The 22,719-nt window shown below is 40.0% G+C and overlaps 1 protein-coding gene and 1 long non-coding RNA gene across 2 annotated transcripts in view; one reads left to right on the forward strand and one right to left on the reverse strand.

Moving 5' to 3' along the window:
- Positions 1-1,599: 1,599 nt before the first annotated feature.
- On the reverse strand, positions 1,600-13,335 carry LOC125346370. Its single transcript, XR_007209917.1, has 3 exons — positions 13,079-13,335; positions 1,875-2,243; positions 1,600-1,648 (listed from the first exon to the last, which is right to left on the reverse strand). It is a non-coding gene; the product is annotated as an uncharacterized LOC125346370 (long non-coding RNA).
- A 31-nt stretch (positions 13,336-13,366) lies between these two features.
- Reep3 (receptor accessory protein 3) overlaps positions 13,367-22,719 on the forward strand; it is a 72,501-nt gene continuing 63,148 nt past the window's right edge. Inside the window, exon 1 of the mRNA XM_048338864.1 lies at positions 13,367-13,609. Within this exon, the coding sequence (XP_048194821.1) occupies positions 13,578-13,609 (32 nt within the window). The 5' untranslated portion in view covers positions 13,367-13,577. The remainder of the gene's footprint in view (positions 13,610-22,719) is intronic.

Below are 22,719 nucleotides of genomic sequence, written 5' to 3' on the forward strand. Positions count from 1 at the left end.
TTTTTAAAGATGGTCACAGACTTTCCTGCCAGGGCTGGCTTCTAACTTTGATCTTCAGGTCTCAACCTCCTAAGTTGAGCCACTGGTGCCTGGCTCATTTGTTTAATTTTTTAAATCAATTAAATACCTTAAATTTAAATTATTTAAAATAAAATTCTTGACTGGTGCATATGGTTTATGTAATATAATCATTTTGTAATGTCTCAATATTTCTTTTTTTTTTTTTTTTTTTGGCCAGTCCTGGGGCTTGGACTCAGGGCCTGAGCACTGTCCCTGGCTTCCTTTTTGCTCAAGGCTAGCACTCTGCCACATGAGCCACAGCGCCGCTTCTGGCCGTTTTCTGTATATGTGGTGCTGGGGAATCGAACCTAGGGCCTCGTGTATCCGAGGTAGGCACTCTTGCCACTAGGCTATATCCCCAGCCCCGTAATGTCTCAATATTTCTAATCAAAATAATTATCTTCATAAAATTATAAATCAAATTATATATTCAAATGTAAAAACTTTATGTCATCAATTAATATAGCCTTCATGGTGAGTTATCTGATTTTCCTTCTTATTCTTTAAGAAGACAACAAAGTAATTATGGAAGCAATTTATTTGAATTATCTTATGAAATAACAATTTCAAGAGAAAATATTTAAAAAAACAAAAAGATTAAAAAAAACAAAAGATTAAAATAATGCAATCATTTTTTATAAAGTATTCATGCCTGAACCAAAGAAGTTTCAACTTTGGCACTACTGATATTTCGGGACAAGCAGAAGTCTTTGCTCTATTAGGGACTGCGCTCTACATTTCAGGAAATTCAACAGTATCCCTACATCTGCCCACTAGATTCCAGCAGCACCTGACTCTAATCAAGGCAGATTAATCACCAGGACACACACACACACACACACACACACACACACACACACACACTTTGTTTGGTTTTTGACCATTCCTTTGTAAACTTAATAAGAAAAATGGACCACCTTCCCACAATGTACTTCGATATCTTGATTATACTTGCAAGTAAGATTGTAGCCAACACCTAGTTATACTTTATGATTCTCTGTTAGACCAAAGGATGTAACTGCATTGTTTTAAAAGTGTCTTGTGTTTAAAGATTCAAATTTGTAATCACATCTTCTCTTTAAGCAGACACACTATATTGCCAATAATGAATGTAGTCCTTCAACAAGAACATATTAAGCCAAGTGCCAAAAGCTCATGCCTGTAATCCTTGCTACTCAGGGAGGCTGAGATCTGAGGATCAAGGTTCAAAGCCAACGCAAGCATAAAGTCTGTGAAACTCGACTCTCCAATAAACTATTCAGAAAAAGTGCAAGTAGTATTGTGGAGCTCAGTGATAGAGCACTAGCCTTGAGCACAGAAAAGGTCAGGGACAGGGGGCAGGCCCTGATTCCAAGCCCTAGGATTGTCCAACAAAAACAAAGGACATATTAATAATTAATATGTGAGATGTTTTAGGCCTGGGATAAACATGTAACATGAATGATCTCATTTGGTCCTAACAATGATCTTAATCTTACAGTATGTGCCACTACTGGAGCTTGAACTCAGAACCTTGCATTCTAGCTTAGCTTTTTCGTTGATTTAATTTCCCAAAGATCTAAGATCCTAAGAACTATCATTTCAAAAACTCAATGAGGGGCTGGGGATATAGCCTAGTGGCAAGAGTGCTTGCCTCCCATACATAAAACCCTGGGTTCAATTCCCCAGCACCATATATACAGAAAATGGCCCCAAGTGGAACTGTGGCCCAAGTGGCAGAGTGCTAGCCTTGAGCAAAAAGAAACCAAGGAGAGTGCTCAAACCCCAGGAATGGCAAAAAAAAGAGTCCAAACCCCAGGAAGGCAAAAAAAAACCTCAATGAATGACCTCTTACCTTTTGAGATAATACTACTTTGCTCAAGTAATTTTTGAATTTACAACTTTCAGTGTAACTTTTCCTAATAAACAGTAGCAGTGTGTAATCCCCTCTTTCCCCAAAACAATCAAAACACTTATTTGAACTTCCATAGTGACCTTTGTGATAGAACTCAGAGTTGAAGGCTTGATTTTTTTAAAATACAGGGATGAAAATGTAAGAACTTACCAAACAGGGCTGGGAATGTGGCTTAGTGGTAGAGTACTTACTTGCCTTGTATTCATGAAGCCCTGGGTTCAATTCCTTGGCACCACATAAACACAGAAAAAGCCAGAAGTGGTTGTGGCTCAAGTGGTAGAGTGATAGCCTTGAACAAAAAAAGAAACCAAGGACAGTGCTCAGGCCCTGAGTCCCATGCCCCAGGACTGACAAAAAAGAAAAAAAGAACTTACAAACCAATGAATGAGTTTTATATTTTCTTAAATTAAAAAAGCAATAGAAAATAACACCTATGTCATCAATTAAAACATCTAAGATTGATTCTAATGAGACTATATACTCAATTTCTACAGACCTTTAATTCAGAGATAATAAAGACATTTCTGACAAGGGGTGGCTCAGAGAGAAAACAGAAGGGAGGAAATCTCTGAGTTTCCCCAGCCCTACTTCTATAAGGCCAGTGGGACAAGTCAGGCAGGGTTCATGCTGTTCTCCTCTCTCCTCATTCCAAGTATGAATGAGTAAAAGTTTGGCATAATTATCTTATTTTTAAGTCCAGGGGTGCACTAAGAGGACGGTAACACTAGCCTCATGATATAAATGAAAAACTCCAGGTACAACAACCAGAACAGTACCAAGCATGTAGTAATAAGGTAAATGTTACAGGGTTGTTGCTTCTGAAAACTTTTAATTTTTTTTAATAATTTTATTTTCATTGTTTTAATCACAGAAATATCTGTAGCTCTTCCTGAAATACTTTTCTATAATTGTTCTTTCAAATCCCCTAGCTATTAGATTGTCCTCTAACTAAAACCTTTCTTACACTTTCTATTTCTTCTTTGTAAAAGAAAGTCAGGTAAAGAAATCCTCTCCCTCAATACCTTGCTTCCTTTTCTGAGAAGGTTGACAGAAGTAGAATACTGAGGAATGACACTTTATTCCACTTTATTCTAGAAGTAAAATTACCATAATTGACAAATCTACTCAGTTTGCAAGTTAAGAGAATTTGTTTGTTTTAAACTATCACTTTTTTCTTTTACTTTTTTTTTACTAAGTCTTGACTGGGCCAGATGCAAGTTTGATTTAAAAAAAGAAAGGCAAGAGACTTTCCCACAAGGCCTAGCAAACAGCTCCTTCAGTAAAATGCTATATGACTGACATATTTTTCCCAATGAGCCATTAAATATATTCTCATGTTTAACAAATATTTGCCAAGAAGAAAGATCCATAAGGAAATCAGAAAGAAAAGGCCTCTCCTCCCACAAACTTCAGAACACAGTAGGAATATAGACAAGACCTTTACAATTCAGTATTAAGTAATGAGAAATTCAAGTGAATATTAAATTAACAGATGGCAGCACATGGAAGAGATCAATAATCCAGGTTTGGAGTCAGAGGAGTGATCAAGGAATAAGTGATAGGTTTAAGGAAGACTGAAGAAAGAATGCAAGCTGGTCAGTTGGCCACAGAAGGGAGAAAGAGAGGGTAAAGAGTTCTAGGCAAATATGAAAGTTAGAAAGTTTGACATATGTCATATTTGAGAAGGTAAGACAAATTCAGTGCAGTATGACTGAAGCTTGGGACAGTGGAGACAAGGAGCATTTGAGGATAAAGGGAATAAGGGTAGAAAGACAGAATACTTAAAGCTATAGGGTCATGTTGGCAGGGATCAACCAAATGAGCTAGTAAAAAGTACCTTAGAAAGCTTGAATTTTTAGGTTAACGGCAAATGAGAGCATTAAAAGACAAACCAGAAAAAAGCAAAGAAATCAGATTTACAACAGAATGCTAGAACTGTCTGTAACATGGAATATGGATAAAGACAAGAGATGGTTAAAATACATTAATCTCTTCTTGTAATTTCAATTCTATCCTCTTTAACGGCAGTTAAAATGTGTCTCCCATTTAAAAGCAACAAATCCATGTACTCTCCTTACCTGCATATGGCCCTGCAATTACCATTCTACTTAACTTAGTCACAGTTCTTCAAAGACCATTTTCAAACACCTCTGCATGATGCCTTCCTTTTCTTGGCCTGATGCTACAGACAATGCACTACAGCAAATGCATTACATGACTTCGGTTTTGACAGCCATGATAGATAGATTAAAAAAAATGAGGGCTGGGGATATGGCCTAGTGGCAAGAGTGCCTGCCTCATATACATGAGGCCCTAGGTTCGATTCCCCAGCACCACATATACAGAAAATGGCCAGAAGTGGCACTGTGGCTCAAGTGGCAGAGTGCTAGCCTTGAGCAAAAAGAAGCCAGGGACAGTGCTCAGGCCCTGAGTTCATGGCCTAGGACTGGCAAAAAAAAAAAAAAAGAGAGAGAGACTTAAAGGTTAAATTGCTAAAGGTCAGAAAATTTGCTGGGACCATAATTCAAATTCAGGTAAGTTCACAGCTGATACAACAAGGCTTACTGAGGACAAATATAATAGCTTCTATTTTCTTTTCTCTGAAAACAAGGTCCTCTGCTAAGAATATAAGGTTAAAAATATGGGAAATTTGAGAATAAAGTTGGAAATAATACCATGAAAAACAGAAGAGCTAAGAAGAGGTAACTGTCAGGAAAATTAAGGACCTATTAAAATTAAAAATATATGAATTTATAATGACAATGAACTGCGAATTTTTTTTTTCCCATCAGGAACACAGATGAAGGAGCAAAAGGAATTCAGTTAGACTAGCAGTTCTGAATAAAGAGGATAGGGTAGGCAACTCTGTCCCATTAGGACATTTGTTAACATCTGGAGACAGCTTGGGTTGCCAAAAATGGCAACAATGGATAGATGCTGGAATGCTGCTCACCATCCTATGATGTCAAGAACAGCTCCTTCAACAAAGAAGGTTCTGGTTTGTCAGGATGGTGGCACATGCCTGTAATCCTATCTACTCAGGAGATGGGGCAGAAGGATCTCAAGTTCAGCCTAAGCAAAGTCAGCAAGACCCTATATTAAAAACAAAACATGAAATACAAACAAAGGGGCTGAAGGTTTGGTGGATGGCTGCCCAGCATGTGACAGGCCCTGGGTTCAGTCACCAAGTACTACCAAAATATTATCTGGTCCACAATTGTAGTGCTGAGGAAACCCTTGATAAGCCCTGTCAGAATTCAAGATTTCCTAAGCAAATTAAGGAAAGACAAAGGGATGAGTGAGCTAAAGCAAAAGGAATGAAAGGGCTGGAGACACTGATCAAAGTTAAGGTGATAAATAAAGCATGACAGTAGATATTACCAAAAAATCAGTATATGGGGGCCCAAGAGATCCATGGGAAAAGCAAAATGGTTTCTGTTTGAATTGCCATAATCATTGACATCTGCAGGCATTCCCACTGGGTGAGTATAGACTGAAAACACTATTTAAAAAAAAAAAAGAAAACACTATAAAGTTCATCAAGGAGATAGATAACTGGGAAATTTAGAAATACTGTTGGGCCAGAAGCTCATTTAGCTATCTGTAAAATTCTCTTATTAGGCTTTATCTAACATGCTAAGGACATTTTTTTGTTTTATTATTTTATTTGCAATGCTTAAGATAAAACTGAGGAACTTTCTTATTTAAATTTTTTCACAGCATTTAGCACAATTTATAATTATTTACTTCCTAGTTCACAAAAATTGGAAGCTTCTTTAGGGTACAGATTTCTAATATGAATGTTCAATAAACAACTGTTGAATATATGAAGATTTACAGAAGACATTATTAACAGTAGCGATGGTAAAAATAATATTTAATGTGTACTTCTCACTAAGAACTTTAACACTACATCATTTATAGTAATGTATGTAATCTGCACAACTATTTCGCAAATACTATACTATTTACTAACGCTGGGAGTGAGGAAACTTGGACAGTGTGATTTGTCTCCCTAGGCTGGCTTAGAACCTCATTTCTCAGATCTCAGCCTCCTGAGTAGTTAAAATTATAGATAGGTGTGAGCCACCAGCACCTAGCTTATAGTTTTTTTTTGGCCAGTCCTGGGCCTTTGGACTCAGGGCCTGAGCACTGTCCCTGGCTTCTTCCCGCTCAAGGCTAGCACTCTGCCACTTGAGCCACAGCGCCGCTTCTGGCCGTTTTCTGTATATGTGGTGCTGGGGAATCGAACCCAGGGCCTCGTGTATCCGAGGCAGGCACTCTTGCCACTAGGCTATATCCCCAGCCCCTATAGTTTTATTTTTAATGAGGAGTCTGCAACAGTAACTCTTAAATTTGTTCCTCTTCTTGCAAAACAGTCACTATCATAAAGCTGTCAGCTTGATTATTTAGAATAAACAGAAAAAAAAACTTTCCTTCTCTTTCTTCAACTACTACATAAGTGTATATGAATATACTTTCCAAACCTATCTTTTATTTTCTTTTGAAATGACACCCATTTTATTTATTTATTTATTTTCCTTATATGGTGATACAAAATGAATTCAATTCAATATGACTATCTTGTTTTTTTCTTAAAACTTGAGGCTTCTTTTTTAAAACTCAGAGTCTCAAGCTGGCTTCGCTTTCTAGCTTACAGCTGGCTTTTTTAGTGCCACATCTCCAAAGTCCAGCATTTTGCTGGTTAACTGGAGATGGAGTCATGCAAATTCTTGTGCCCTGATAGCTTCAAACCTTTATGTCTATCTGGAAGATCCTGAGTAGTTAAGATTATAGGCATGAGCCACCAACACATAATTTCTTTTCCTGTTTTTCTGAGATAGTAACCCAAGCTGGCCTCAAACTCCCCATCCTCCTGTCTAAGCCTCTTTGATGGTAAAATTTATGGAATGAGTGTATCACCACAGCAGGTGCCTCAAGTTTGTCCTTACTATCCCCTCTTCAATATGTGGGGGGGGGGGGAGATATACACACATATATGTACATATATAATTAGGTAGCATATTGTATAATATATATGACATACTATATATTACACATATATATGCTACTATATATTACACATATATCACATACTATAAAATACATACTATATCATATATTATATGTTCACATTTTTTATCATACTATATACTCATTATGTTTATTTTATGTATTATTTGTACATTTCCATTATATTTACACTATATATTAATTATATTGTTATACTACATAGTATACATATTTTATTATATTACACCATACATTATATACTATATACCCCGTATACATATGAAATTTTTCCTTAGAGTCAAAATTTTAATTTATATGTTTGGTATTGCTTTATTTCACACGATTAACACAGAATCTTCATAGTTGGTCACATACCAGCTCAGAACCAAAATCATCCTTGAGACAAAAAGTTTAAGCTCTTCACTCTTCCCAAACAAGGCAACTTTGAGAGCTTTCTAAGGAGTTAAATCAAATAGCTGTCGTAACACTTCTGGGAAAGTCCAAAAGGAAGTTTTCTTGCCAACTTCAGAAAGAGCTATTTATCATCCCAAAAAGAGAATTCATTCTAAACTGTGAAAGAATGAGCAGAAATTCTCTGTGCTTATAGAGAGACTACATATAGAGTAGCACTTTTTTTTTTTTTTTAAGGCAAGCTGGGTCTCCAAATAAAGGAGTTCCCTCTGGTATGAACTGTTTGGCAAAAATCAATAATGGAAAAAAAATGCTAATCTATATTAAAGATTTAAAAATCATAATGAACTGAGAGAGTGTAAGGAAAGGGGTGACAATGTCCAAAAAGAAATGTACTCATTACCTGATTTATGTAACTGTAACCAGTCCAGGAAAGTCTCCCATGAGACTCTTATCTCCAATAAACAGGCAAAAAGCTGAAAGCACAACAGCTCACGTGGAAAGAACTAACCTTGGGCTAAGAGGCTCAGAGACAACAAACATCCAAGCCCTGAGTTCAAGCCCCAGGACCAGCACCAAAAAATAATTTCGAATGAGATCAAGATCTTATGAATCATTTGGTTCATGTTAATGCAGCTTAAACTTGCATTAGCTTGCCAAAAATGACAAAGTACCAAGATATTCTGGAAGACCCATTGCATCACTTCATCAGGAATTATTACTCTTGCTTATCTGATTTCTATTACCCAAAGAATTAAAGTACTATTGTTACTCAAGTTTGTTTTCTTCTTTGATAATGGAAGAATATGTTTTATTTCAGGTAAAGGTTAGTAAAAGAATACATGATCTTTTTCTTTTTAATCCTGCACATTAATGGAACCCCTGAGAGCTATCCAGGGCTTCCTGATTTGGGGCAACAAGATTTAAGAAGTGAATTAACAATATTATCTACCTTAAGTAAAGTTATGCAATGCAAGGTGTGTTGTATGAGACATATTCAGATGTCAAGAAGCTTAAACTCCACTAGGATGAATGCTGGTTAGTTTACAGGGAGTCCCAAAAGTGAGGAAGGCTTGGGCTCCAGTAGGCACTAGTAGGAGGTGGTGGACTGTGAGGAGGTGGAAATAGAGGAAGGAGGTCACTGCAGTGCATGCCTGTGTAGGATACATATCCTGAGAATCTGGACTTTTCTCTCCTGCTTCTCAGCTACATACTCCCTGACATGATGTTTTGCCTCACTTCACAACCAAAAACAATGGAGCTAAATGACCATGAATTAAAACCCTGAAACTGTGAGCAAAAATAAAACTTTCTTTCTTTGAGATGATTCTTTCATCTACAGTGTCACAGTATCTGATGGAAAGCTAACAGCCATTAAAAACATCCACAAAGCCAATAATCTCAGCTACTCAAAAGGCTGAGATCTCAGCACTGTCATAATGAAGCCAGCCCAAGTAGTAAAGTCTGTGAAAGCCTCCAAATAATCACCAAAAAGCAGGAAGTGGAGGGGTGGCTCAAGTGGTAGAATGTTAGCCGTAAAGCTAAAGGGCGAGCCCAGACTGTGAGTTCAAGACCCAGACCCAGTTCTCTCTCTCATACACACAAACACTCCAAATCCACAATTTATCATCACTTTTTTTTTTTTTTTTTTTTTGCCAGTCTTGGGCCTTGGACTCAGGGCCTGAGCACTGTCCCTGGCTTCTTTTTGCTCAAGGTTAGCACTCTGCCACTTGAGCCTCGGGCCACAGCGCCACTTCTGGCTGTTTTCTATATATGTGGTGCTGGGGAATCGAACCCAGGGCTTCACGTATGCGAGGCAAGCACTCTTGCCACTAGGCCATATTTCCAGCCCTTATCATCACTTTTTATATTTTTGTTAAGATGTCATAAGAATAATTTCTGTTGTGAACATAATACCATAAGCAGACAGAATAAGACAGAAGTAACAGATGAAAATACAGTAGGTTTCTTCTTTTACATCAGTTTTTTTATTAAGACTCATCCTAGTACTACTTTCTAAGTTACTATTAAAGATAAATTGGCCTAGTACAGCGGGCTGGGGATATGGCCTAGTGGCAAGAGTGCTTGCCTTGTATACATGAAGCCCTGGGTTCAATTTCCCCAGCACCACATATACAAAAAATGGCCAGAAGTGGCGCTGTGTCTCAAGAGGTAGAGTACTAGCCTTGAGCAAAAAGAAGCCAGGGACAGTACTCAGGCCCTGAGTACAAGCCCAAGGGCTGGCAAAAAATAAAATTTAAATTTAAAAAAATAAATGAGAAAGTGACCAAGTATTTGGTCTCATTAGCACACTCATTAATTATTACATGATTAGATACTATCTCAGTACTCTAATTCCACTATCCTAACTACACTTCTCACTTTGTTGATTTGCTAATCAATGAACTCTGAACATGCAGCAAGTGAACATTCCACATATCTTGTAGGACAAGTAAGTGAAAAGGTGGAAGAAAGCAATTCTTTTAATTGAGTCTAATTACCCTTAATTCTTAAGGCCTTTTACATTTGATCTACCATTATTATACCACCCATTTAACAGCAAGCATACTGTGACTTGCCAAACATCACATTACCGGTAGCAGGAACTGTCTCCTGAGGAAAACGGTCTCTACCTTAAATATACTGCTTCCCATCATGATTAAATTCAATACACAGGAAAGAAAATGTCTTTGCGGATTTGCAGAACAAAAGGAAGGAAGCACACGGCAGTACAATGCACCAGTACAGTACAAGAATACTAGGGACAATATGTGATAACAAAATAATTATGTTCAGTACATTAAAGAAAATTCTATTTTTTAAATCAAAAGGTCACAAGTATTCTAAAACCACACTAAAAGATCCTTAACAGAAGGTACTGGTTTTCCTTTTCTCCCATTGTCCCAAGAGCCCTTCCTTATACAGTAAAGCACTTATCTAATGGCCACCTATTAGCAGATCAACTATCGCAGGCAGTCCAATAACAGAAACTACAGCCAACATTAACAGGCAGACACTTGTCATACAGGTACTCTTCAGACCAAGTTACTTTTACTCAGTCTAATAATTTCTCAACCATATCAGCTTGAACCTCTCCTATAAAGTATTTTTCCAATTTCTGCTTTACCACCTTGAAATAAAATGAATAGCAATCTTCCTATAGACAATGATTTCAACTCCTAACAAAATATAAGTGAAAAAGAAAAGTTACAATAAGCATGGATATGTATGAATGTCAGGACAAAACAGCTAGTAGCTCTAAATTGAAACAATTTTGCAAAACTGTTCACAATTCTTGGTCACATAGTAACCAACACAAAGCCTTCTTGAACTGACACTACAGTTGTATTATGTAAAGGCAAGAAAATCATGACTTTACATGTATAGTGGGTTTAGGCTCAGATAATTACAAGAATTACATGTCAAGCAAGATAGTCCTAAATCATGAAGGACATGGGAACATTCTTTGTCTAGGACTGTCTCGCATAAAGTTTTTTTTTAAAGGAACATTCCTGGCTAAGTTCATTACAACAACCCCAAAAAAAACCCGCTTCCTAATATCCCCCTAGAGAGCTATCTCCACTGGGAATCGTGGCCTTAGACACAATTCAGCTATTTATCACAGAATGTAAAGAAGCTCAGCAAATGTGGATTAGAGTCTTGTCTGTTACAAATGAGAATGTGTTCCCTGGCCAGTGAGTTCACTTCTCAGAACCTCAGTTTCTATAGTATTAAAGAGAAAAAATACACCTGGCTTTTTGAAATGTCAGAATGACTCAACATTTGGTAGGTGATTTCCAACCCATGGCCTACTGAGATGAGAAGAGGGGGGCTGCTTCAGGTCAACAGAAAACCAGCAAAAGGAAGCATAAATTGGAAAAGACAGAAGCTATAAACATATACAACATATAAAATGAAGCTTAAGACACAGCGTTCCAGGGACTGATGAAAGGGGTCAGCAATGCCTGAAAGCATTAATATATTCACAACTCACCAAAACGATACTCCTGACACCCCTTCCAAAGTAAGAAAGCAAAACCAGATATACATTCCTAAGAGACTTCTCACTGATATCTAAAATAAACATGACTGAAATATTTTAAAGTTTGATACTTAAGAGTATCAGATACTTAATGATACTTTTTTTATTGGGTCTTTACCCTACCATGGCCTACATACTTGGACACATCCCTGTTTATCAAACATCCTATCATCTATCTATCTATTAGCCAGTAAGTGTAAGAAAAATAAAATAGGCATGGAAATTGAAGCAGTAAATCATAAGGGCCTTGAGAAAAATCAAGGACATTTTGAATGCCACAGAGGTTCAGGGATGACTGCAGCAAAAATTAAGGATGTAAAAATAATCTGAAAGACAATGAAATGCACTGAAGTCATATACTGGATAAGAAAATTCCCCCTGAAAACTGATGCCATGTGGCACATGTGAGCTGCAAACAATGCTGAATATTGCAAAAACTAAGAGACTCAGACAAATGTAAATCAGTATCATGATTTGTGAAATAAAAATATATCCTTAATATGAACAAGCAAAAAGAACTGAAGCCAAGAGAAAGCGCTTTTAATTTCATTTCTGTGTCTCTGTGCTTGTGTGTGTGTGCGTGTGTGTGGTATGTAGTGTGGGGAATGAAACCCAGAGCAAAACACATGGTGAGCAAGTGCTATATACTACTAAACCACCCTCAACCCTGATCTCTTTTCTTACATAATCAAAATATTACTTAATTGGTTGACCCTGGGAACTAAATACTCAAGATAATCTTTAGCTAACCCTTGATTTTACTCCAAGCAAGTCAGACCACTTCTTAAACATATTATTTAGCAATGCTTCCTATCATTTCTGAAAGTAAGAGGAAGGGTACAGTATTATTAGCCTCTTTTTATTATGAGGAAACAGGGATAAATAAAAGTAACAATATGTCATGAACCAAGGGATCCCATTTCTCAAGTACTTTAAAGGCTTCAGGCCCATGTTTCATCCTTTCTTCTATTTGAAGAGAGTAGAACAATCGACATTACTGTTTTAACTGAAAACAAAAAGTAAATAAATAAGACAGTAACTTTAAGGTCGTTTTCCCAATCTGGTACTGTCAACAACAACAGGAAGTAACAGAAGTTTTAATCTTCTTTTAAATGGTATTTGCAAGAACTGGAAGGTGTAAGTAGTAATCTAACCTCTGCAAAACAGACACTCGTAATCAAGATCCTAGGTCCAGCTTTTGCTCTCAGTATCCGGCAGGCTCACGGAAATACTGGAAATCCGTGTCTGTAAAACAACCTTTGCACAGGCTCGGATGCAAAGGTGCCCTTAAAGAGGCCCGGAACAGCAATCCCATTACACCCACTACCGCAAACAAGAAATCCAATGCCCTCCCCGGCCCCTCCCAGCACTGCACCAAGAGCCGCGAGGCACACAATCGAGGCCTGTGTAAGAGCTCCCGACATTATTCGGATCCCCTCGAAATGCGGTACCCCGTAAGGATGCCCTTGGTGCCCGGGCCTCGTCCAACGTGTGGGGACCGGATGTAGACAGGCACTTCACAAAATCTTGGCTCCCAGAATTTAAAGCCCGATCCAAACGATTCCACCGGACACGGCTCCAGCTTAACTTCCTTTCTCCCACACACACACATGCAGTAAACGACCCCTACCCCCCAGTCCGGGTCGTCGGCCTCCCACCTCCGCTCACCACCAGACGGGCGTCCCAAGGCCCCGGGGAAGCGGGGAAGGGAGGTCAGAGCGCCAGGGCAGGGACCAGGCCGCGGCTGCGAGGCCGTGAGGCTTCCGCAAGGGTCCCGCCAATCCAGATGCCCCGCACCCGCCGCTTGGCCCTGACCGGGCCCACGCTCCGCCGCCGCCGCCGCCTCCGCCGCCGCCGTCGTCGCCACCGCCGCCGCCTCCGCCGCCACCGCCGCCGCCTATCAGCGGAGCGCAGGGGCGGGGCCGACCGACTCGGCCGCGGTTCGGCTGACGGGCGGGGGCGGGAGGGGACGGGCGGGGGACCGACCGCCTCGTAGGTCGGGCGGCGGCGCGCAGACACCGGGCCCGGCTCCTGAGGGCGCCAGCGCGGCCCCGGGAAGCGCGAGCAGCCGGTGAGCGCGCGGCCTACCGTTGGCGGCCTAGTCCGCCGCGCTCAACACCCACCCGGCCCGAAGTTGAGGCCCTGGTCCCCGGGAAGATGGTGTCCTGGATGATCTCCAGAGCCGTGGTGTAAGTGCTGCTCACGGCGCCCCGCAGCTCGCGCCGAGGTCCCCGGGGGAGGCGCCGCAGCCCAGAGGAAAAGGGAAGGCCCGAGCGGGCCCGGGGGGATGGGGCGGCCCGACCGGGCCTGCTCGGTGGCCCGGAGCTCTCGGCCTTCTCACCCAGGTCCAAGGCGCTGCGAAGCTCCTGGCGGCGGGTGTCGGCCCGGCGACGAAGGCTGCTGCGGCGCGGCGTGCGACTGGACGCCCCTGCTCCCGGCGGCGCTGGGTGAGCAGGCGCGCTGGGCCGGCGGCGCGCGCTCCCCGCTCGCGCTCCCACTCCCTGCGCTGCGCGGCACCGCCCTGCGGGCCCGGGAACGGCGCGTCTCGCGGCGGCGCCCTACGCAAGCTCCGCAGACGCCGAGCGCGGGAGGCTGGCCCCGCGGTCCACCCGCGGACGCGGCGACGGCGGTGAGCCTTTGTATCCCGCGGCTGGTGCGCGGCGGTGTCTCTCTCAGCGGCTGTTTGCCATTCGGTCACGTGTGGTGTGGTAGGAGGAGAGATTTGTCTGAAAAGCCGAGACCACTCTGGGCTCTGCAGCCCGGGAAGGGGTCCCAGTTGTCCCTGGCTTTATGGCGTCTGTTGAAAGGAACTTGTAGGCTTTGAAAGGTGACCCCCTGCCCTGCTCCACCACATCACCGAATTTGGCCCCGCTTTGGTGGAAATATTTGCAAAGTGATTGAGAGCTTGCAGGTGCCTGTTGCCTTTGTTCCAATTATTGGTTTATTTCCTTGTACCCAACATGAGCTACAGGTCAATGGGGCAGGGGGGGGGGAACGGGGGGAGTCGTCATGTTATTTGTTCTATAGATATAGATATTTGTTTAAATATAAACTGATTTTCTCCCATTCCCATCTTTGCCCTGTGTCCCTCTTTAAAAAAAAAAAAAACAACAACAACGGTGACGTGGTACACAGGATTCCCTGACTAGCTCTATAAATTGTGGCTCTTCTCAAATTAATATCACCAGCTTTATCTTTTTTATTTTTTTCCCTTGGAAGGAAGAGCTAAATTTTGAGTCAGGGTCTTACTTTGTTGGGGAGTCTATTGCTTAGTAGCTTTTTCTAATTTGTAATATGTTATTCAAAATTTGTCATCTACTCAAACCTTTCTAATTTGAAAGTCTGAAATTTAGTACTTATCCAAACAGAACTAAAGTCAAGGAATAAATAGAATTATACCACAAAGCACAGATGCCTTTAAATTGTTTGTTTTAGCCCTTTATAGGCTTGACTTAAATCCTCTCTCGTTTGTGTAATTCTGGATATTTTTCTTGACCTAGCTGATATCTTTCATCATTGTGCACGTAGAAAATTAAGTGACCCAATTAATGAATCAGACCTTTAAAATAATAAATACACTCTCTAGGTTCCTTTGACCAGTTCTTACACTGATAGAATTCTCTGTATATGGAACACTTTCACGGAGTACTTTGACTTACTTTACATTGCGAAAATCCAATTTTTGTTTTTAATCAACGTCTGCAAATATGAATGTCTTTTCTAGTGCTACTTATAATAAATACAAAGGTCAGTGACACATAGTTAATAGAACTGACAGTTCAGATACACATTATCTTCAGTACAGGTCAGAATGTCAAGTCTTGTAAGAGTTATACCAAGTATAATACCCAGTGTTAGACACAGAAGGGATTATATCCCTTTGGAGAATCATCAAAGAAGACAAGAGAGATTACATTTGAAATGAGCCCTAAAGACATAACCTAACTGAGGGTCATGCTTGTAATCCTAGCTACTCTGGAGGTTAAGGTCTGAGAATTGAGGTTCAAAGCCAACCCTGGGCTGGAAAGTCCATGAGATTCAAACCTCTAATAAAGCACCAAAACTGCAAGAAATGGAGCTGTGGCTCAAGTGGTAGAGTGGTAGAGAGTCTTGAGGAAATAAAAAGGAAGAAAAAGCTCAGAGACAAGGTCCAGGTCATGAGTTCATACCCCAAGACCTTCTTGAAAATCAACCTACTCTAGACAGCCAAAGATGAATAGAGATCCTGCTACATGGGATCAGGGAGAGCCAGAGCCTGAGTAGAAAGATCCCAGATTAGTTGAGTGGATTTGGGGGTCTAGGGAGAGAGAAGGTGGGAAAGGAAAATTGGGGCCTTCCCTTTAAAGAAGAGGAGATCGATTAAAGGCACTAACAACTTAGTCTTGGAGGATTCTCTGCTGGTGGCAATTGAGAGACCTCTTAGGAGGCACAGAAGTGAAGAGGAGATTGAATTTATAGTGCTAGAACCTACAGAGCATAAGGCTTGAGGCAAAGGAAAGGGAGCGGAAAAATCTGAAGAAAAAAATATAAAGCAACTTTATCTTCTTAAGCGCATTAAAAAGCACACTTGTCACAAAACATGAGCATCTTTTATACTTATTCCTCAGTTTCTCTGAGGAACAAAGTGAAAAGCAATTCCAGCATGTACACAGACATAGATATCTATCTATCTCTCCCACACCAGAAGATAGAATTTACTTACATTCTTTCTACTTTGTTGAAACAGCCAACTCATCATGAACAAGATCAGATAGTTCTCTCGACATGAACCCTTTGGTGGCATAAGCAAGGAACAAAGGAAACTCTATAACCAGAACTCCCATTATGCATGAACATATTCTCTCCAGACCTTGCACTGTAACACTGGGAGCAAGTGTACTGGAAACATACCTAGATCCTACTGGTATGGTCTAGGCAGCATACTAAACCCATCTGAACTATAGTCTCCTCATCATAAAATGACTATAATAAAATCAACTGAACACAGACAAGACAGACAAGTTAGCAGTTTTTCTTGTATGTGCGAAACCAGAGCTTGAACTCGGGGCCTCATGCTCTCAATAGGATTTCTTGTTCATAGTTGTCACTTTACCACTTGAGCCATACCTTCAGTACAGCCTTTTGCTTTCTTGATACCCTGGCAGAGCTCTGGCTTCAAACCAAGATCTTCCAGGTCTCAACTCCTGGGCATCTAGGATGACAGGTATGTGCCACCTGCACCCAGTTCAAGTTAGAATTTTTTTTTTTTTTTTTTTTTTTTTTTTTTTTTTTTTTTTTTGCCAGTCCTGGCCCTTGGACTCGGCCACTTGAGCCATAGCGTCACTTCTGGCAGTTTTCTATATATGTGGTGCTGGGGAATCGAACCCAGGGCTTCATGTATACGAGGCAAGCACTCTTGCCACTAGGCCATATTCCCAGCCCTCAAGTTAGAAATTTTAAAAAGATGATAATCTGAGTTTGTGAAATGATACTGCATTCATATATGATATCCATACTTCTTGAAACATGATCACAAATTAAAGGAAATTCCATTTTCCCATAACTTTTCTTAATTTATTTATATGGTAGAGCATTGTAGTTAAAGTCAGGCCAAAAGCCAGATTACTGGGATTCTAATAGCATCTCTGCCATGTACTAACCATAACTGGGTATCAAACCCAGTACTTCTTACATAATGAACACATACTCTGGCTACTACATTCCCATAATTTCTTAGGGCATGTTAACTATATTCATCTCCATAAATCCTTATAGTGCTTTAACTAAAATAGCTTGCCTAAAAAAAGATGAGGAAAAAAGTATCAGGTAGTAAACCATTTTAGAAGTGACGATCGCAAAAAAAGACAGTGACAGAGACCTTGAGTATCTTGAATAACTAAGGAAGGGAAGGAAATGCTGATAGAACTATAGCTCTAAAAGTAGCATTTCCTAGATGCACTTTTTTTTTTTGGGGGGGGGGCCAGTCCTAGGGTTTGAACTCAGGGTCCAGGCACTGTCCCTGAGCTTCCTTGTTCAAGGCTAGCACTCTATCACTTGAGCCACAGTGCCAATTCTGGCTTTTTCTGTTTATGTGGTACTGAGGAATCAAACCCAGGGCTTCATGCTAGGCAAGCATTCTACCACTAGGCCACATTCCCAGCCCCTAGATGCACTTTTGAATGTGCATGGATGACAGAAATTGTTGAGAAGAGAAAGAGGTCCTTTTGTTCCTTCAAGCACCTGAGTTCCTCTCCCCCATTTCAAAGTAAGTCCTCACTGATGCTTGTTCTCTGTTTTATCCTTTCTTCACCTTTTCTCCTAGTGTTCTGTTTGCTTTAATTTGTTGTACAACTGAGAACAAAATGATGTATGTTTAGAGAAATGATCATTTTAAGAGCTTAGAAGAGTAATCTTTAAACACAAGACAAAGGAAGTTAGAGATACATAGAAGGCCAAAATTAAGGATTCAGGCAGTGGTAAGGAGAGAGAAAAAAGGAAAGATGATGGAATTTAATTTAAATACATCAATAATTGCAATAAATACCAGTATATTATAGTATCTTAGCCAAAAGACAGATGAAGAATCATAAAGAGTTGTAAAACATGATTAAAAGATTAAAAAAAAGTATCTGAATAAATATATAGTCCATGTTAATGGATCAACATTGATTGATAATTCCATTCTTCTCAAATCGATTAATTCAGTGGCAGAAATAACAGAAATTATACTATTTTCATGTTACTTCTGTTATTAGTGTTTCCTTTCTTACTCTATGAGAACAGGAAGATATGAACTTATAACAGCAGGATGTTTTGGCTCATAGTCTTGTAGGTTTCAATATGTGGTTGTATAGCCCTGGTTCAGAACTCTTGTTCACCTCATGGCAACTAGGAAAGGATTCAGGGTTGCAGTGCAAATCCTTTTCTAAGACATACCCCTAATGACTTAACCTCCTTCTGTTAAGCCCTTCTCTTAAAGTTTTCCAACCCTTCATTGGAACACAGGCTGAGAGCCAGTCATCAACACATGGGCCTTTAGGGGACATTGACAATGCAAACTATAACAAACCTAATAGGATAATCATTTGACGTTTATAAGGACAAGTGCATAATCAGGTAACACATCTGTGAAGTACAGAAAATGAAGACTTTCCTGATGATATGTAAAGATCATGATGTGAAGACAGTAGTATTCTTGAAATAATTGATGGTGCTAAAGTTAATGAAACAGTTAAAAAAAATCTAGTAGCTAACCCAGGCTTATATGAGAATCTAATATGAAATAGAATTCAAAATCAGCAGAAAGGCTGGGACCTGACTCGAGCATCTAATAGAGGGCTTACCTGACAAACATGAGGCCCCAAGTTCAAATTCCAGTGAACTTCAGAAACAAATCAGTGGGAAATCCAGATAGACAAAGTGGTACATGCCTATATCCCTAGCTACTTGGGAGGCCGAGAAAAGGAGCACTTGAGCCCAAGTATTCAATTCCAGCTTGGGCAACATAAAATAAAACTAAAACAATAAGAAAATGGGAAAGTATTTAACTAATAGTGTGGTAGCAACTTGGTTATCTCTCAGAGAAAATAGAAGTGAAGTATCTGCCTATGTGTGAAAAGTTAAACATTTAAACTTTCAGAAGAAAAGAGAAAATCATGACATGGCAATGAAGAATTTTTCAGATCCTACAATAAATCATTCAGGAAGTAATTGATAATTTTTAATAGCCTAACATGTGATGCTCATTCTGCATCTGGCTTGTTCTAAATATTTTCAAGTTCCTTTTTGTTCTTCACAATAATGCTAATGACTATATGTATTGTTGTTGTCTCCATTTCACCAGAGAAAGTACCACCTAAGAGATGGGAGATAAGTGGCCCAAGGTAATCCACCACTCATGAGCTACTAAGTAGCACAGCTAAGTGGCAGACTATCTGTACTCTTCAGACCTTAACCAAGATGCCATTCCATCTTTCTGTGTTATTATCACTACTAGTGTGTTTTACAATTTAAATCAGCCTTATTGAAATTGGATTTATATATAGTAGCTTCTAAGGACTTCTTCCAATACGTATACTCATACATCAACTCCCTCCCTGTCAAGATTCCATTTCTACTACATTCCTGAGAATATTTTATCCTCTGCCAATCTATGTGGAAAGCATCCAATTATTTTAAATAACCTTTTTTTTAGTTGTAAAGGGTGATGTACAGAGGGGTTACAGCTGTATACATAAGGAAATAAGTACAATTCTTGTTGAACATTTTTTTAAGGATTTATAATTGTGTGTGTGTGTATGCACAGACACGTGTGCCAATTCTGGTACTTGAACTCTAGGCCTGGGCATACTGTCCCTTAGCTTTTTTGCTCAAGGCTAGCACTCTACCACTTGAGCTATAGTTCCACTTCCAGCTTTTATTTTCTTGTACTTAACTGGAAATAAGAGTCTCACAAACTTTCCTTCCCAAGGCTAGCTTTGAACTGTGATCCTTAGATCTCAGCCTCCTGAATAGCTAGGATTACAGGTGTGAGTCACTGACACCTGGCCAGGATTTATGGTTTTTTGTTTTGTTTTGTTTTTTGGCCAGTCCTAGGCTGTGAACTCAGGGCCTGAGCACTGTCCCTGGCTTCTTTTTTGCTCAAGGCTAGCACTCTGCCACTTGAGCCACAGTGTCACTTCTGGCCATTTTCTGTATATGTGGTGCAGAGGAATCAAACCCAGGGCCTCATGTACACAAGGCAAGCACTCTTGCCACTAGGCCATATTCCCAGCCCGGGATTTATGGTTTTTAAACTCCGTAGAAACTGTTCTTTTCTAACTTAAGGGCAGGGAAGATAGACTGTTATAGAAGCTAGCAATAGAATCGTGGCTTCATTACATTAAGAAAATTGGAGATAGTTTAGTACCTTATAACAATGTATAATGATCAGAAGAATGGCAACTAGACATATAAGAAGACAAAAGTCACTAGTTTTCAAAAAAATCTAAATCAAGAACATACTGAAATCTTGTTTTGTACCTACAAGATTGCAAAAGTTGGGGGCTGGGGATATGGCCTAGTGGCAAGAGTGCTTGCCTCCTATACATGAGGCCCTGGGTTCAATTCCCCAGCACCACATATACAGAAAGCGGCCAGAAGTGGCGCTGTGGCTCAAGTGGCAGAGTGCTAGCCTTGAGTAAAAAGAAGCCAGGGACAGTGCTCAGGCCCTGAGTCCAAGCCCCAGGACTGGCAAAAAAAAAAAAAAAAAAAAGCCAGGGACAGTGCTCAGGCCCTGAGTTCAAGCTCCAGGACTGGCAAAAAAAAAAAAAGATTGCAAAAGTTAAGAAGTCTGAAAATACCAAGTGTTGACAAGGAAGTATAGAGCAACCAGATACTCTTTCTTTATATTGCCAATAAGAATAAGATGCTGGAACTACTTTGAAAAAGACTTTGGCCCTAACTTACAGAGTGAATCATTTACATACCCTGTAACCCAGTGGTTGCATAACTAGCAATGTGCCATAAAAGAAATTTGGCATATGTACCAGGAGATATTTACAAAGGTATTTAAAAGAAAATTCTACCAAAAATACTATTTTATGTGAACAAGAATATTAGACTACAGTAAAACTGAATGCATAACTTACAAGCACCAACATATACAAATGTTAAAAGCAAAGTTAGTGTTTTTTAAAAAGCAAACCAAGGTCCAGACATAGTGACTTATGCCTTTAAACTCAGCTACTGGGGAGTTTGAGATCAGGAGGTTATTACAGTTCAAGGCCAGTCCCAGCAAAAAGTTAGTGAGACTCCCATTTTAATCACTAAAGCCATACGTGTTGGTACTTGTCTGTGATCCTTACTATGAGGGAGGTACAGGTAGCACCTACTTAGCAAGCACAGCCCTGAGTTAAAATCCCAGTACTACCAAAAAAAAAAAAATCCTGATATGATTGCATATGACATGATACCATTTTAAAGGCCTAAGCATAGGCAAAAGTAAACAATATACAGTTAAATCACATATATGTATGTTTGTATATTTGAATGCATAAATGTATAAGGCAAACCTATTTTTCAGAAAGGGGTAATAAATTTTAGGAGCTGTTAGGGGCTAGAAAGGTTTCTGGAGCAATATTAATGAATGATATTTTGCTCATTAGGTGACAGATTTATGCTGTTCAGTTTTTGTCCTTCATGACTTAGAAGAATGCATCATGTATGTGTCAGAATTAGGTTGTTTTCTTTTTTGCCAGTCCTAGGGCTTGAACTCAGGACCTGAACACTGTCCCTGGCTTCTTTTTGCTCAAGACTAGCACTGTACCACTTGAGCCACAGTGCCACTTCCGGCTTTTTCTATATATGTGGTGCTGAGGAATCGAGCCCAGGGCTTCATGCATGCTAGGCAAGCACTCTACCACTAGGCCATATTCCCAGCCCAGGTTGTTTTCTTTATATCAACTATTACAGTAAAAACATGTTTGATACTTGGAATAAGTCAGGACCATGAGATATATTGTCACTAGAAGGACAAGCTAAGGCAAGCAGGAAGCGGATAGCAACAGAAAGGAAGTGCTCATTCTGTCCCAGCCCATATGCTTCTTGCTGGTGGAGTGGCCAGTTTGAGTGCTGGGCCAGGTCACAGATGGAGGCAGCAAAGGGGCTGCACCTGTCACTCTCAGTGTGTGAACAGAAAGCCAGAACCTCTGAAATCACCAAGCAGGTTCTCTCTTGTCTTTTCTTTTTCTCAAAGCTGATATGAGTTCAGTGAAGAATGTCCAACTTCTTATTTATGTAAGAGTTTTTTGAGTTTCTAGAAGCGGAAACATAGCTACTTAAATGTTTTCTTTTTTGTTTTTTTTTGTTGTTGTTGTTGTTGTTGTTTTGGCCAGTCCTGGGCCTTGGACTCAGGGCCTGAGCACTGTCCCTGGCTTCCTTTTGCTCAAGGCTAGCACTCTGCCACTTGAGCCACAGTGCCACTTCTGGCCGTTTTCTATATATGTGGTGCTGGGGAATTGAACCCAGGGCTTTTTATGTATACGAGGCATACTAGGCCATATCCCCATCCCTGTTTTCTTTTTTTATTTCCACTTTTTTCAGGTGAACATTGTCCGCTTGATCCATGTGGAATATTACTATGTGAAGTAATTCAATGTATAAAGGCTGTAAATTAATATGGCTTCACTATAGCACTTTACAGATTGTTGCTTATAAGAGATAGTGTGGACACTGAAGCATAGCATAATATAATTTTACTCAACAACTTTTGCTTTATATTATTAGTGATATTGCTGGTTGGTTTTGATAGTTTAGCTTATCAAAATTGTCACATGTGTTC

The sequence above is a fragment of the Perognathus longimembris genome, chromosome 2 (assembly GCF_023159225.1).
Source record: "Perognathus longimembris pacificus isolate PPM17 chromosome 2, ASM2315922v1, whole genome shotgun sequence".
NCBI classification, from domain to species: domain Eukaryota; kingdom Metazoa; phylum Chordata; class Mammalia; order Rodentia; family Heteromyidae; genus Perognathus; species Perognathus longimembris.